This window comes from Diabrotica virgifera, chromosome 1 (genome assembly GCF_917563875.1).
Source record: "Diabrotica virgifera virgifera chromosome 1, PGI_DIABVI_V3a".
Taxonomy (NCBI): Eukaryota; Metazoa; Arthropoda; class Insecta; order Coleoptera; family Chrysomelidae; genus Diabrotica; species Diabrotica virgifera.
The window spans coordinates 292,765,634-292,782,936 of record NC_065443.1 but is presented as its reverse complement, the minus strand read 5'-3'; the positions used below and the strand labels follow the sequence as shown (position 1 = coordinate 292,782,936).

Here is a 17,303-nt window from a genome sequence, read left to right as displayed (position 1 = left end):
AGAATGGTCCACCTCGGCCGGAGATAAACTTGGTACAAGAATGTGCTATAAAAAACAAAAAGTTTAAACGTTGCTTTAAAGTTGAACAATATAAAAAACGTCGTGGTTGTGCGGATGTGATAAACTACAATCTTTTCTTTGTTTTGTTTTCCATGTTTAGTATTTTCGAAAAATCAAAATATTTCTTCAGAGTGGACAAAAACGGGCGTTCGGGATTTATCTCATTTATCGACAAAAATTAAAAAACAAGGATCTTCCCAAATTCATTTAAAAAATGAATTGCAACTCTCAGATATTGGCAATATTGATGTTCGCCAATTATTAGATTCTGGGTATAGGAAATCAATTAAAGACTTTAACGATCAAGTTAAAAAAATCGTCACATTTTATCCCGTCTTATCGATTGTGTAAAATTTTGTAATTAATTATAATTAATAGTTGGCGCAATGATACGAAATGACCGTTAAATTGAGACGAATCTATTCATGTAAGTTTTATTGAATTTGAGTGACATTATGTATTCCATAAGATGTGTGCGGTGTCCTTTAGACAAAAAAGAGCGAGGCCCCAAAAATTTTTCGCCTGTGCCGCAATTGCCCGCGGCTTTTATTCATCGTTTCTATAATTACATTCCTTAATTGAACACCCATTTTAAATTACCACGAGCTGCTACTGATTCAAAGAGAGTCCCTGGCCGTGTGACAGGTTGCCCAGTTCTGCTGAAACCATTGTTGATTTAAGCTGAGGCCTTTTGCGTATGACCGGAAAATAGTACTCCACGATATAAATTTTTTCTGCAAAACGACATTCACATACGTTATAACGATGTTCGAAAACCACTCGTATACATACAACTTTAAAGCAGTGGCGGCTCGTCAGGGTCGGCAGTGCCGACCCACACATTTATGGACACATTATAGATTTTTGAAATATTTAATTTAATCGGAGTTGATGATATTCGTTTCTGTGAAATAAAAAATATATCTGTGAGATAATACAGACTAAATTTTATTCATTGTTTTTAAAAGAATTCGATCCCGATACGTTAGTTAAGTGATCCCTATGCGCTGTGCGTAAGAGACTTTTCAAATTAATGATCCTATAGCCATGCACCCGCACCCGTTTGCGATTGTGTGAATTCTTATTATAAAGCCCGGCACGGCATGCCGTTCCCAGATCGATGATTTGCTTATAATAAGAAGCTATGGAATATTAGCCGATAGGCAACCAATTATACATTCCCCGTATTTATTTGAATGGTAAGTACGGCAGCGGGTACCTCTGCCGAGCGGTGATCTGCAAACGGCAGAAAGGCACGTACGTAGCCACGTATTGCCTTGCTAGCGCGCTCGGGATAAAATTATGAAATAGGTAAGTAGTTTTACGTCGTTTAATTATTATTGATATTGTAATTATTTTAGGTTGTTAGGAATTACCATTTAGGGGACAGGATGTATCGGAGCTTTCGTTAAATCAAGTTAATTATAGAGAACAAATAAAATTGTTTAACAAATACTATCTGGAATTTTCTAATTTATTTTCTGACTCGAAGAATATAGCGGCGTACCTAAAACAGCACAGAATGAAAGAATCAATTGGTAGTTACATTTTGATCCTTTTCGATAGAAGTAGACGAAACTTCTGATAGAGGTAACATGTCATTCACAAGTATCAATAATTGTTCTTCGATACGCGTTACGTCTAATATTTATGAGAGGTTGTTAGGTTTTCAGACGTGAGTAGAAGCCATAAGACAGAATATATTTTTGGTGTTTTAATTTAAAGGACAGATTAAAATTTTTTGATATCAAAAATAAATTGGTAAGGCAAATTTATGACGGGGCTGTCTTGATGTCCAGTGAATTGTATGGTCTCCGGACAAAAGTTAAAACAATTGCACCAAGCAAAACTATTATTTACTCACTGTTATAAGTCATTGACCTCTTTGATTATTCAAAATTTAAAAGTTACGCCAAAGAATTTTCAAAATATCTATTAGACAAGTTCATTAAAAATTATCCATCATTTTTTAATCAAATAAAATAAGAAAATGGATTAACAGTTTTATATTCTGATCCAAATATTTTCGGAAGGTGGGAGACCTATTTACAGACTATGTATAATTTTATATACTGCAATTCATTAGGTACAACAAACTGTTCCCGAAACTAATAAATTATTGTGCTCAAATGTGGGCAAATTCTGTCTCAAATGAACGGGATTTCTCTTGTCTCAAAAGAGTCAAAACGTATTGTCGAAACACCATGAAACAGGAGAGAATGTCAAACTTGTCTCAAATGTCGATAGAAAAAAAACTTTTAAAATCCCTCCAAAACAATAATAAATTTTACAATTACGTTATAACCCATTTTGCTACTTCGAAACAAGATAGACTAGAGTTAATTTATAAACAGGTATATTTTCTAAATTTATAGGAAAAAAAACAAAAAAAAATAAAAAAAAAACAAAAACCAAAGATCTCTTATGAAATTGAAGCCTTTGGAGACAAAACCTTGCCGACCCTGTCCCTAAAGCCACGAGCCGCCACTGCTTTAAAGCATATGCATTTCAGTACTGTTTATTTTGCCGCATACCGTATAAATAAAACTTACATAAAAACTATATCTAGCTAGTCTCAGGAGTATATTTGCTTGGTCAGGATGACAATATTCATGTACACAAAAACCAAATAAACAAGATGAGCTTTAACTAAAACATTTATTAAAAATGAATAAACATTTCCAATCTCGTTGCAATACGAAACTACAGGCGTATTATATTTTAGTTCAATCAGAGAGTACTGCAAGCACCCCTACCCATTTCGAGACTTATTAGTCTTTCGTCAGGAGGTCCATATGCACTTCTCTCTGACTGAACCAGAGTAATCCCCGGCGTACAGTCTCGGGTTACAACGAACGAAATCGCATGGATGCCCTAGCGACGTAATTATGAATTGTAAAATTCCCTCATCTTCTTTAGTCTCAGCATCCGTTATGGCTTGCGCCTCGGAGGTGTAACCAGAAAATGGTCCCAATAGTTTAAATCTGGTGGTATGTAAAATGATATTTTAAATATTATTACAGTACAGTACATACAGCGATACAGTAAAGATAGTGATGATGATGTTGTTCTGAAGCTATTTCCTTGTGGCATTTTTATGATTAATTATTTATATGGGAAATAAGCCACAATTAAAATGAAAAAAATAATTTTATTAACGTTTCGACGCCCAAATCGGGTGCCGTTGTCAAAATACAAAATATTACTAAAATAAACAAAAGTGTTGTTGCTAAGCAAAAAAATTCTTCTAATAATTTATTTAATTTGACTCATTTATATCGACAATTCAGATACATATGATACATTTTAAAGTAGAAGACTTTAAAATGATATTGCCAATATTTATGAGTTGCGTTCCTGGGACGACTTTACTGAAAGATAGTTCATTCGATTACATGAAATCAACCCCAACTCAAGAATATCCGTCACAAAAAAATCATAGCATGTGATCTGTCTTTAAAAAGACAACCACATGCAACGGTGACATTAAAATTCTAGTGTTAGAGATCTCATAGTAAATCACGAGGGAAAACCAGGAAAAACCTCGTGATACTATCCCGACATCGTAAGTATTTGGTCTTACATTTAAATTACTCTCAAAATTAATACCAAATTCTGACTTTACTATAATTTTGTTTAAATTATAAATAATATCAATAATATATGGATATATAAGTAATACTAAAATATAAAATATGTACTAACTCGACTATTGACTTACTAATTGTGGTATTTTCTTTCTATTGACTTCCTCTTTCAGTATGGGTATCCACATCCTACTGCATTCCACCGAGGAATTTGCGACACAATTGGTTTCGTTTAGCATAATTAGAGCCGCTTCTTTGATTTTTCTCTTTTTACTATCTGTTTCTTTCAGGACTATACTTGAATCTCTCCACTGAACTCTATGTTCATTATCCCATGCGTGTTGACATATTTGAGATCTATCAAACTCTCTATTTTTAATATAAGATTGATGTTCACTTATTCTAACGTTTAATGGTCTTGATGTTTCACCTATATAAAACTGTTCGCATTCACAAGGTATTTTATAAACACAATTCTTTGTCCTTTCTTGTTCATTGTTAGGTTTAGTCTTAGATAGAATAGATCTCAATGTGTTGTTTGTTTTGAATGTTGTTGAAATGTTGAATTTATTTCCTATTGTTTTAAGTTTCTCGGATAGTCCTTTTATATATTATGGTATTGATATTTTCCTCGTATTATTTCTTGTGAATGTTGTAGGATCCCGTTCTATGTTGTTCTGTTCCATTCGATCCAATCTTGACAATTCCTTATTTATAAACGATAAAGGATAATCATTTTTTAATCAAACAGATGTTAAGAATTGTTTTTCTTCTAAAAATGAATTATAATAAAAATGAATGGAACAGAACAACATAGAACGGGATCCTACAACATTCACAAGAAATAATACGAGGAAAATATCAATACCATACATAAAAGGACTATCCGAGAAACTTAAAACAATAGGAAATAAATTCAACATTTCAACAACATTCAAAACAAACAACACATTGAGATCTATTCTATCTAAGACTAAACCTAACAATGAACAAGAAAGGACAAAGAATTGTATTTATAAAATACCTTGTGAATGCGAACAGTTTTATATAGGTGAAACATCAAGACCATTAAACGTTAGAATAAGTGAACATCAATCTTATATTAAAAATAGAGAGTTTGATAGATCTCAAATATGTCAACACGCATGGGATAATGAACATAGAGTTCAGTGGAGAGATTCAAGTATAGTCCTGAAAGAAACAGATAGTAAAAAGAGAAAAATCAAAGAAGCGGCTCTAATTATGCTAAACGAAACCAATTGTGTCGCAAATTCCTCGGTGGAATGCAGTAGGATGTGGATACCCATACTGAAAGAGGAAGTCAATAGAAAGAAAATACCACAATTAGTAAGTCAATAGTCGAGTTAGTACATATTTTATATTTTAGTATTACTTATGTATCCATATATTATTGATATTATTTATAATTTAAACAAAATTATAGTAAAGTCAGAATTTGGTATTAATTTTGAGAGTAATTTAAATGTAAGACCAAATACTTACGATGTCGGGATAGTATCACGAGGTTTTTCCTGGTTTTCCTTCGTGATTTACTATGAGATCTCTAACACTAGAATTTTAATGTCACCGTTGCATGTGGTTGTCTTTTTAAAGACAGATCACATGCTATGATTTTTTTGTGACGGATATTCTTGAGTTGAGGTTGATTTCATGTAATCGAATGAACTATCTTTCAGTAAAGTCGTCCCAGGAACGCAACTCATAAATATTGGCAATATCATTTTAAAGTCTTCTACTTTAAAATGTATCATATGTATCTGAATTGCCGATATAAATGAGTCAAATTAAATAAATTATTAGAAGAATTTTTTTTTACTAAGCAACAACATTTTTGTTTCCATTAGTAGTATTTTGTATTTTGACAACGGCACCCGATTTGGGCGTCGAAACGTTAATAAAATAATTTTTTTCATTTTAATTGTGGCTTATTTCCCATATAAATAATTAATCAGTGATGATGATATCCAACCTCCGGGAGAAAGCACTTAAAGAAGAAGAAAGGTACACACAAAATATGCTCAAGACAAGACTAAAATAGTAAAACTTTCTTTTAATTTAATAAAAAATAAATAAATGTTGACAGCCAATTATTTAAAAAAAAAATTGTAAAACATGTAGTGAGACGAAGGAGCGAAACATTTTAAATTAAAAATTATGAAGAAAAGAAAAAAAGAAAAGAAAATTACGATGAAAATTCCACACCTGTAATTTTGAACCAATCAAAATACGTTATTTTGACAGATCACCATGGCAACGGAGGTATTTTATCGGAAATTTTTTGCTCGTGGGGTACCCAACAGCGAATTATAGTGGAAATTTTTTGACGTTTACAATAACAGAACATTTTTGACAGACTGGTTTTTATTTGTTTACATAATTTAGTTTTGATTCATTTTCTATCACTTGTAGTTACTCAAAACTTATGTAAAATTGAAGAATATACTATTTTCTATCTTGAAATGGTATTCCCATGCAACTACAATGAGTAGAAATTACGAATTTGAAAGCCTAAATAATTGCTGACAAAGCTATGGCGCGCTATTAATCTGTTCATGCAGCTTTGGATTTTCAAATGCAAATTTGGTGTGGAATTTTCTTACCGAATACCACGCGAAGTCAAATTAGTATCCGGAAATTTTTTTTTGATCATGAATATTTTTAGAAAATTTCCCTCGTCTGCGACTCGGGAAATTTTCAAAATATTCATGATCTCAAAAAAATTTCCGGAAATAATTTGACCTCTAGTGGTATTACCAGTGAAAATATTAATTTCGAAGAATAGTCCAAAATGTGAAGTTTACAACGTTACAGTGTTGCTGGAGAGATACAAAATGTTGTTTCTGAGGACTAATACAGGGTGTTTGGTAAAGAATGGGCCATAGCTTAACCTTAGATTCCTTAGATTAAAATAGGTCGATTTAAGCTAACTTATTTCTTGAATATTTCATGACAGACATGGGATAACAACACGAAATTTGCTAAGCGGGGGTTTTTTGGGATGAGAAATCTAAATTCGCCACCAAAAATGATGTATTATCCAGAAGGCGCCACATACGTCTTTCAGTGCTCATTTAATACGTTCAATTTTTTTATCCCCCACTCTAATACTTTTTGAATCAAAATTTTTGTTCTATTGATATTTTTACTTAAAAAAGGTATACTACATTCATCTGGCTAAACCCAACTGTTTTTGAGATAAACGCATTTTAAATCTGCGATACAACATATTTTTGTGCATAATATTATTGTAGTTAGACACGAAAAATAAACTTAAAACCATAATAATTGTGCCAGTTCTCATATTTATGTCATTGCATCGTTCAAATTTGCGATACATTTTTATAAGTTTTTATGGTTTAAAGTTATTTTTCGGGTGTAACTACAATGATTATTTCATTCATAGGAGATTCTGATCAATAGAAAGCTACAGAAATCTGAATTAAATCGATAATTTTTTATAATCTCCCGTCGTTAAGTATATTACGTCAGATGCCCTTCGTTGCTACGAAAAAATACATTCAGCGACATTAATGACAATTAATGTTTTAAAAATTATAAAAGTGATGACTTTCAACCGTCAAATATTTATAACAACTATGTGTTTAATTGTACTAATTTTTACTTACATAAATAAATTACAATAAAATTTTGGTTTTAAACAGTTTTATTCATGAAATAATCGCAGCAAATTGCACTCGATCTCTAAAATTATTATCGAATTTTTGTCCTCGTGACACTTTGACATAATTTCACTCCCCTTTGGATCGTGAAATTAAAACTGTCAAAGTGTCACTCGGGAAAAATTCGATAATTTTTGAGCTCTTGTGCAATTACTACTGATAATATAAAAAAAATTATGTTGTCTCGCATATTTAAAATGCGTTTATCTCAAAAACAGTTGAGTTTGAAGCGAGATGAATGTAGTATACCTTTTTATGTAGAAATATTAAGAAAATAAAAATGTTGATTCAAAAGGTATGCAGAGTGGGAGACAAAAAAAAACTGAACCTATTAAATGAGCACGGAAAGACCACAGTATGTGGCGAATTTAGATTTCTCGTCCCAAAAAACCCACGTTTACTAAATTTCGTGTTGTTCTCCCGTACCTGTCAGGAAATATTCAAGAATAAATAAAATAAAAGTTTAACTTTGACACCCTGTATTTCGGTTATTATCAGCTTTTGTACTAAGGTAAGTTTGCTTAAATCGACCTATTTTAACCTCAGGAATCTAAGGTTAAGCTATGGCCCATTATTTACCAAACACCCTGTATATTATGTTGAGCATTTTGAAAATTCATGTGGACGGAATGTATATGACATTACTTAACAACATAATGATGAAAAAAAACTATCGGTATGCTTTTCCTCATGAGCATCTTTCAGTGCGTCACAGTTTTTCGATTTCATTCTAACGCATTAAATTGTATGTAACAGAAAAAACGCACGTCGGTGTTTACATTTCATCGGTGACATTTATAACATTTATTCTCGTTGTCAATAGATGGCGCTATAATCGAAAAAAAAATTACATGGCTAAATGGCCATTACATGACAAAAATGGCTATTCATTTTTGAAAAAAAAATTATTTACGAATTATATAATATATCTACGAATATAATCTGTACAATTTATAAGACTATACAAATCAAAGAAAATACCATTTTATAAATGCAATAAACACAATTGATTTGTTTTTATGCCAAATTGCAAATAAAATATGACAACTGTCAGATTTAACTAAAATGTCATGTCACTAAAATGTATATTATCACGGACTTACCTTTTTTTAAAAAGAAGCTTAAAAAGAAGCATACTCTAACTATTCGCAAATCCAGATCAGCTCACAATGATGCAGACTAGCATACCTAGTAAATTTTTTAATTTCTTAAAATTTTGAATAGTCATATTCAATGTAGATAACAACCTTAAATCAAAAAGTAATAAAATAAATTTAAAATATTTCTTATCAATAATGGTCCTTTTTATTTTCCAGATCCAGTTCGTAGTGACGTATATAGCGCCATGGCAAATAACATGGGGCTCGGCGTTTCACGCATTTGCACAGCCTTTCTCGGTACCACACTCCGCCATGTTGTTCCTCCAAGCCTTCATGTCCTCATGTCTCTCGATGCCTCTCAATCCCTTTCTCGGCAGTGCTATCTTCATAATATCTTACGTACGACCAGTTAAGTTCTGGGAAAGAGACTACAATACTAGAAGAGTCGACCACTCCAATACACCCCTTTCATCTCATTTGGATAGGAACTTGGGAGCTGACGACAACAATTTGAATTCCTTGTTCTACGAACATCTCACACGGTCACTCCAGACATCTTTATGTGGCGATTTGAAGATGGGAAGGTGGGGATTGGTGAACCAAGGAGACTGTTTCGTTCTGGCTTCCGATTACTTGAATTGTTTGGTGCATGTGATAGAGATGGGGAACGATGTGATTACGTTCCAAATGAGAGGATTGGAGTTCAGAGGGACCTACTGTCAGCAGAGGGAAGTTGAGGCCATCACTGAAGGAGTAGAAGAAAATGATGGTGAGCATACTAGATGTTTTCTTTTGCTTGGCATTCTTTCAACAACATCTTGATCAGATATCCATTCTCTTTGTATATATTTCTTGTTTCTGTTTAGGTTGTTGCTGCTGTGACACTGGACATTTACCAAACATGCTCAGCATAAACGCAGCATTCAATCAAAGATGGCTGGCGTGGGAAGTCATAGCGGCGAAATATATTCTAGAAGGCTACAGCATTTCTGATAATAGTGCTGTTTCCATGCTACAAGTATTCGAATTCAGGAAGGTGTTGGTCTCGTATTATGTGAAAGTAAGTAAGATTTATGTAACTATTATGAACATCTTTAGATTATTATGCTGCCGAGCTTAGCGAAAACGCCGTATCTGCAAAAATCTGAAAAAATTAGATTTATACATTTTTCTAACCCAAATGTGCATATCTATCTTATTTGCTTACTAAAAATGACGTAAGTTAAGCCAAAATACATTAAACACAACGCATTTTATGCCGTATCTGCAAAAATGTTCATGGATACTTAGAATAAATGCGTCATCTGAAAAATACTTTAAAAAACGCCGTATTTAAAGGTCACTTGCCGCGTTTATCCTAAGCAGGCACTAGATGCGGCGTTCTGCCTAGGCATTTGACAGATTACAGTATGTGTAAAATTTTTAATAAGATTAGTTTGTTGCTATTTTTCAACGAGAACGGTTGTTTGATATAATTTTTTAAATATGTCAAATAGAACAAAGTTAATACTGCAGAAGGCTATTTTTTCTTTATCAACAGAAAATCTAAACACATATGTTTGAGTTGTTGGTGATCAAGAAATAATCTGTGGTTCTAAAAACAATGCGGTACTACTAAGTGAGACAAATACTTCCACTAAATGTGGAGTTTCCTGAGGTATAGCGGAGTCTCCTATGTGTATGTATATTGTTGTTGATGCGATATTGTATTATTACGTTACATCAGGCATTTTAAACAGCGCAAATTTTATAAAGTTTGTTCGAAATACGAATTTTGGTACGAAGTATTTTGGTCGTAGAATTTCCAAATAAAAAATGTGGTATAAAAGTACATAGTTAAATCAATGTCTAATAATTAATAATTAAAAATTAATTTGATCGTAAATTTTATTCGTTTCTGGAATGTTTTTAATTTTAAAATGCAAGAAACGCCCCTTAGCGGCAAACTTATTAATTCCAAAATTATTTCCAGCACTTCTTTTTATCCATTTTCATGACACACTTTTATAAAAAATGTTTTTTATTTTCCTTTTTCATCGTTATATTGTATTTATTATACAGTAGACTCCCTCTATAACGAGAACTGAAATGGCAGACTAATTACCTCGTTATACGCGGATCTCGTTATATCAGACAACAATAATATTGTGCATACATATATCGTTGTCTAAAATATTAACTTTCTATGGTGATGCCATTCGGAGCAATATAAGATGCTAAATATTGTTTCCTCGACAATAAGGCTTCGCCATCATAAATTATAAATTTTTTTACAATATTCAGTATCGGCTAATAGATAAACAGAACAGGAAAAAGTTTATTATAGGTAGGCGGTGGATTTTTATTAAAGCACTACCCTCGATAACCGCACAGATGTTGGGAATTTATGTACATATACAGGTACCTAGTTGGGGTATTTACTTATAGCCATTACAACGCTAAAAATAGATAAAAAATAATAAAGATACATATTTTACGATTTCATTTTTCCTAAATATATCCAAATATGCCTCGTTATAGAGGTGTTCAGTTCAATAGGAATTTCATGGGACATCTAGTGTACCTCGTTATAAGGGAAACCTCGTAATAACCGTGTTCGTTATAGAGTGAGTCTGCTGTATTATAAAATAAGAAAATGATTGGCGCAAACGCAGTACTGCATTTTTCCTAAGGAGGAAGAAGTTAATTTATGTAGTATACTTAGAAAGAACGCAGTAACATGAGTTTTTAGAGTAAATAATATATATTTTGCCAATCTTATGTATAAATATGAATTCTATGATATTTATTATGCATATAAAGTAGAAAACAAAAAAAAATCTAAATAGTTTTCAACGGCTAGACATTTAAACAAAAACCGATTTTACTCAAATGCGATCTCTCTGCAGATACGGCGTTTTTCCTAAGGACGGCAGTATGAACAAGTCTACCGAACCACTGGCTAAACTTTGAGGAGGTACATAGTCTTATGCCCAGTTGCATTAACAAATATACGATTGATTTTTTAATTTGAACTGCCGTTTTATTTTAAAATACGTTGCACCAACCATTACTCAATTGGAACCGACGGTTTTTGAGCTGTCGAAAGTAACCAACCGATTTTGCGGTTATATGAATAATCGACTGTTTTAACCTCACTTTTACACTGTTTACATTTTTTAGTGTTCTTAGCTTAGTTTTTTAAGTATTATCATAGTACATAATATATATTTAAAAAAAATTTAATTATTTTTAGATATCGAATAAGCAAGAAAACCGTCTTGGTTCAATTGGACTTTGACAATTCAATTTCATAACAACCCTGTGGCGACACGTTTCAAGTATTATTTTACCCTTTTTTTATTGCTAATTTTAAATATTAACTTTCTTTTCTAAACGACAATAATATGGGTCATTTAAAATTCACATGTATTTCGCTCCTAAATACAAAACCAGAATGTATAAAATTAATGGCTTTTTCGTGGGAAACACAAATTCATAGATTACGGTACCAGATAAAGGGCCAGCCTCTTTATGTCAACTTCTTAAAAACCACAGAAATGTTTTCAGCTTTTAAAACGCTAGATCTAATAAATTATTGTCGCCTATCTGGCCATATGGTAGAACACCAGACAGATTAAAGCGTTTGTGGTCTCGTTTGATATAGTCACAGCGTGCACCCGGGGCAGTCACACCACCACACTCTCAAAGAATAACAAACCCTCTTTCGAGAAATATTCACGCTATTTTAGCGACACAAATAAATATATTATTGACAGTTTGTTGTGTTTACATTTATTTTAATTTCATTTAATCGTTTCCGTAAACCACCCACGGAACAACCCTACAAAACTTTCTTTGACAATCTTCTTTGACAGACCACACTTGGATTCGAATGGAATAATCTGTACTAATACGATGTTGCCACTTATATATTGTCGGTTTGTAAACCAATGGTTTTTTAGAATGGTGCAGCGAAAAATAACCATTGATCATTGATTTAAATCGCCGAATTGGCGGTTAGCAGATCAGTTGATTTACAGTCTGATGGTGCAACTGGGCATAAGACTGTATGAGTTGTTATTATGATTTTTTTTTTCTTTTAGAGTATAATATTTTACCTCATTCGGTCTCCAAAACTTGAAGAATGGTTGTTTAACCCAACAATATCAAAAGCTCTTTCGCCTATGGAACATAGATCTTTCGTGGACCTGGACCCGATATTCAATTACAACATCGACGAGGACTACGACATGCAGAACAGCGGCATCACCAAGAACAGCTTCATGCAGATCCATGGGGATTGGATCAAGTTCTGTGTGGAAAGATCCGGGAAGAATGTTGAAAGTGGCATCAGCTCACCGTTGACTCTTCTGTGTTTCGCATTAAGTTTATTAGGTAAGTTTTCAGTTACCTTTATCTCCTGTATCTTTATATGGTACTCGAAATCAGAATTACGTATTTGTTGCTTCCAGGAAGAAGAACACTGGGTGCTGTCTCCCACAACACAGTCTCGGGGGTAGAGTTTTTTCTCTATGGTTTGCACGCCCTATTTAAAGGAGACTTTCGAATATCGTGTGCTAGAGATGAATGGGTCTTCAGTGATATGGATCTCTTGAAAACAGTCGTAGCTCCCGGCGTCAGAATGTCCCTCAAGCTCCACCAGGACCACTTCATGGCAGCCGACGAATACGAAGAACTGTCTACATTGTACGAAGCCATCTGTAAGCATGAAGAGGAATTAGTGATATCGCACGAGGGGGATCCTGCGTGGAGGAGAGGGGTATTAAGTGGGGCACCTAGTCTTTTAGCTTTAAGGTAAGTTTTTCTTTATTTTTGGATATATTTTTATCACTCTTCTTTATTACAGGCATGTGTTAGATGAAGGCAATGACGAATATAAAATTATTATGTTAAACAAGAGGTATCTCAGCTTCCGGGTCATTAAAGTGAACAAAGAATGTGTGAGAGGTCTTTGGGCTGGCCAACAACAGGAGTTAGTGTACTTTAGGTGAGTATCTTTACTCCTCTAATAGTCTACGTTCTCATTTCTTATTCCAGAGTTCTATAAACTGCTCCAACTCACAAAACTTTTATTCAATTCTAGGAATCGCAACCCGGAGCGGGGCAGCATTCAGAACGCCAAGCAGGCGCTCAGAAACATCATTAACTCTTCATGCGATCAACCCATTGGATACCCCATTTACGTTTCGCCCCTAACTACGAGCTATGCCGAAACCAACGAACAATATGCCAATCTCGTAGGGGGGTCTGTCAGTTTGAAGAAGATTAAAAATTATTTTTTTAACACATTCAGAAGGTAAGTTTTTGTTAATATTCGTTCTATTTAAAACCGAATAATAAGAGATTTTTAAAAAATGGGAAAAGAAGAAAATGTAAGAATCTTGTGATTTAGAGCATCTTTAGAGGTCTTTATGTACAACATTGTGTCCTTATGTACACATACGTTAAGTCTTAACCAAGTAACATATTCATAGTAGTAATAAAGTAACCTAGTAGTAATAAAGATCAAAGATTGTTGAAGATGAAAAAGATATAGGTTCTCAAAGTTCCAATTCCAAGCAGTAAGGAATCTTAGGGCGAGACAGAAAGAGCAATGAATATCTTCTTAAATTGAAGCCACACGGCATTACAAGCTTTCTAAAACTAACAGAACCAGGAGAGCTGGTTCTGGTGCTGGTTTGTCGACAGAATTTACAGGTAAGGGCCAGCGGCCATGGTTTTCTGCAAAATGGCGAATTGTTTTTATATCAGAAGAAAACAGTGAAACCATCATGAAGACATAAACTCTACATACTTCGAGAAGTGGCTCGAGAACATTCTCTAGGGTGTTAATAGTAACTTCATATACTTTCAGTAGTTCATTCAAGAGTCTGTTAATCTTTATTATTTGGTTGTCCACCTGGTGTAATCAAGACTCAGTGATGATGGTCTGCTAGGACCAAAAACGTGTTTACTCAACTTCTTGGAAAATCCTTTCGGATATTTTTTACATTTAAATATACCAACTCTAAAAATATAGATTTCTATACTTGCTTTTTATGATCATGAATGTAACATTTTTTAGGATAAGGAAACGTTGTGGTGAGGGCTGTTCCAGCGGCTCGGCCAACAGAGAAGAAGCTGGCACAGCCCATGAAGGAATGTACGCCATGACTCCGGTTTCAACTCTAGCCCATACCGGAAGTCAGTCTACCGATGGTTCCCATCTAGGTGGCAGCATTGGAAGAGGGTCTAGCTTGAGCAGGACATCTTTAGGTAAGAATTTTGGCTGGTGCATAATACATTGAAGATCAATATCAATTTTTGGTCGAAATATTCTTAATATTTTTTATTTCAGGTGGCAATAGGGGTAGTCTAGTATCTGTCGGGAAACCAACGAGTTCAACTCTAGTCAGTTTGGCGGGTTTGTTCAAGGAGAGAGATGAAAGAGCTGTTTCTCAAGCTCCGGATGTTCAGATCCGCGGAGAGGATAAGGCCTTAGACACAAATCCCATTGCTGAACGGGAATGTGCCTCTAGAGTAAGGGTAAGTAAAGTCTTTTTACCATTGATATACATTAGTTAAACATACAGGTTTAATATTTACATGAAACCTGGAACGATACCACCGAGGAAGAACTTGCACAAACGAAGGTTCAGCATGTGCACATGTGCACAACGTCGTAAGAGGGATAGGCCTGGATCCCGCGTACCAAAAAGAAGTTTATTAATAGCTATAGTCTGTTTTTAAACCAAGAGGAGTAATTCAAATTAAAAAAAAAAATGCTCTGAAACTTTGGGTTTTGGTAGTCCTTGATGTGTAGAACAAAAGACTCAATGGGCGCGTAACTCCAAAAAATCATGGTTTTAAGATATAAGCCTCTGAAGTTATAGGAACGGTGAGGACGTTTGAGTTGGAATAAATTCATTTTATCGAGAATGGGCTACTCTGGAGATAAATTACAAATAAGGTCGATTTTTATTTTTAAATTATAATTTTTTGGCATATACAGGGTATCCAGAAACTCTACCGACAAACGAAGACAGGAGATTCCTCAGATAATTTTAAGATATTTTAACCCAATTCACCTAGTCCGAAAATGCTTCCTAAAGGAGCTAGAGCTCTTTGAAGATGGTGTCTTGTAAGTAGTTTTTCTTAAATAACTCCAGAACGCTTCTATTCAGAAAAACGAAAATTGGTACACATATTTATCTTCCACAGATAAATCGACTCCATGCGTTGCGAATTTCTAGTACCGGTCATAGGCGTCCTTTTTGGGTAGGGCAACAATTATTTTATCGCATAACTTTTTTATCTTTAATTTTTAAGCATATTTGACTCGGGATTATTAAATTGTGAGATATTCTACAACTAAAAGGTACTCTTGTTTTAGGTCGATAGGATACACCGTTTTCTAGAAAAATCGATTTGAAAATTTTTCTTTTTTTGAATTTCCAAAAAAAATTAAAAAAAAACTATTTAGAAATCTGAAAACTGGTACGTTTATTTATATTTCAGAGATGAATCGATTTCATTAACTGCGAATTTCTAGTACGGGTCATATGCGTCCGTTTTGGTTAGGTCAACGGTTATTTTATCGCATAACATTTTTGTCTTTCATTTTTAAGCATTTTTGACTCTAGGTTATTAAGTTATGAGGTATTCTAGTACTAAAAGTTACTCTTGCTTTAAGTTCATAAAATACACCGTTTTTTTTTGAAAAATTTTTTCAATTTTTATTCAAATTCAAAAAACGAAAAATTTTCAATTCGATTTTTCTAGAAAACCGTGTGTCCTACGGACTTAAACCAAGAGTACCCTTTAGTACTAGAATACCTCACAATTTAATAATCCAGTGTCAAAAATGCTTAAAAGTTAAAGACAAAAAAGTTATGTGATAAAATAACCGTTGCCCTACCCAAAACGGACGCCTATGATCGGTACTAGAAATTGGGTATAGATGGAATCGATTTATCTCTGGAAGATAGATATACGTACGGATTTTCGTTTTTCTAAATTGAAGCGTTCTGGAGGTATTTAAGAAAAACTAATTACAAGAAGCCATCTTCGAAGAGCTCTAGCTCCTTTAGGAAGCATTTTCGGACTAGGCGAATTGAGCTAAATTGTCTTAAAATTATCTGAAGAATCTCCTGTCTTCGTTTGTCGGTAGAGTTTCTGGACACCCTGTATATCATACTAGTGATGTCATCCATCTGGGCGTGATGACGCAATCGATGACTGGCCTTCTCAAAATCCAGACCTTAATCCTATTGAGCAGTCTTCTCAAAAGGCTTGTAAAACGTCATATACCTGCTCCAACAATATGTGAAGAGCTTCCGATGTTTCTCATTGAGGACTTGATCACTTTTCTCCAAAGCGACATCTAAAACGTGATCAGTTATATGCCAACTCGATTGATAAGTGTCATCCAGAACCGTGGAAGTAATAAACGTTATTGAAAACAGTGACAATTGACTCTATAATTTAATTATTTTGTAACTGTAATTATACATAATACACGATCCACATTACATTTATTATTTTCTCAAATTATTCATTGTTTTCCATTTGTTACTAATGATAGTGTCGTGTTACGTGTTACAAGAATTACTGAATCAATACACAATAGATTTAACTGAATAAAAAAAAGAAAAAGATAAAAAACTTCTTAAATTTTTGTGTGAACCGCTCTTTATGAGCCAAAGCCTTCTTCAGAACAATCCTCCATTCGCCCCTGTCTCTGGCAACTCTTCTTCATGCTCTAATTCCAATAGATTTTAAATAATTCTCTGTTGTCTTGGTACCCAAGTCTCGGTCTTCCTCTTCCTCGTTGTCCATCGGCTTTCTTCGGTCAAAAACTTTTCTGACTATGA

General features: G+C 33.7%; 1 protein-coding gene across 1 annotated transcript in view; it reads left to right on the top strand.

Annotated features, from left to right (window-relative positions):
- The window catches only part of LOC114328959 (pecanex-like protein 1), a 109,992-nt gene that overhangs the window by 61,773 nt on the left and 30,916 nt on the right, over positions 1 to 17,303 (top strand). Inside the window, exons 16-23 of the mRNA XM_050651575.1 lie at positions 8,665 to 9,217; positions 9,315 to 9,508; positions 12,534 to 12,825; positions 12,903 to 13,245; positions 13,298 to 13,438; positions 13,535 to 13,747; positions 14,516 to 14,706; positions 14,789 to 14,976. Coding sequence (XP_050507532.1) covers positions 8,665 to 9,217; positions 9,315 to 9,508; positions 12,534 to 12,825; positions 12,903 to 13,245; positions 13,298 to 13,438; positions 13,535 to 13,747; positions 14,516 to 14,706; positions 14,789 to 14,976 — 2,115 coding nt within the window. The remainder of the gene's footprint in view (positions 1 to 8,664; positions 9,218 to 9,314; positions 9,509 to 12,533; positions 12,826 to 12,902; positions 13,246 to 13,297; positions 13,439 to 13,534; positions 13,748 to 14,515; positions 14,707 to 14,788; positions 14,977 to 17,303) is intronic.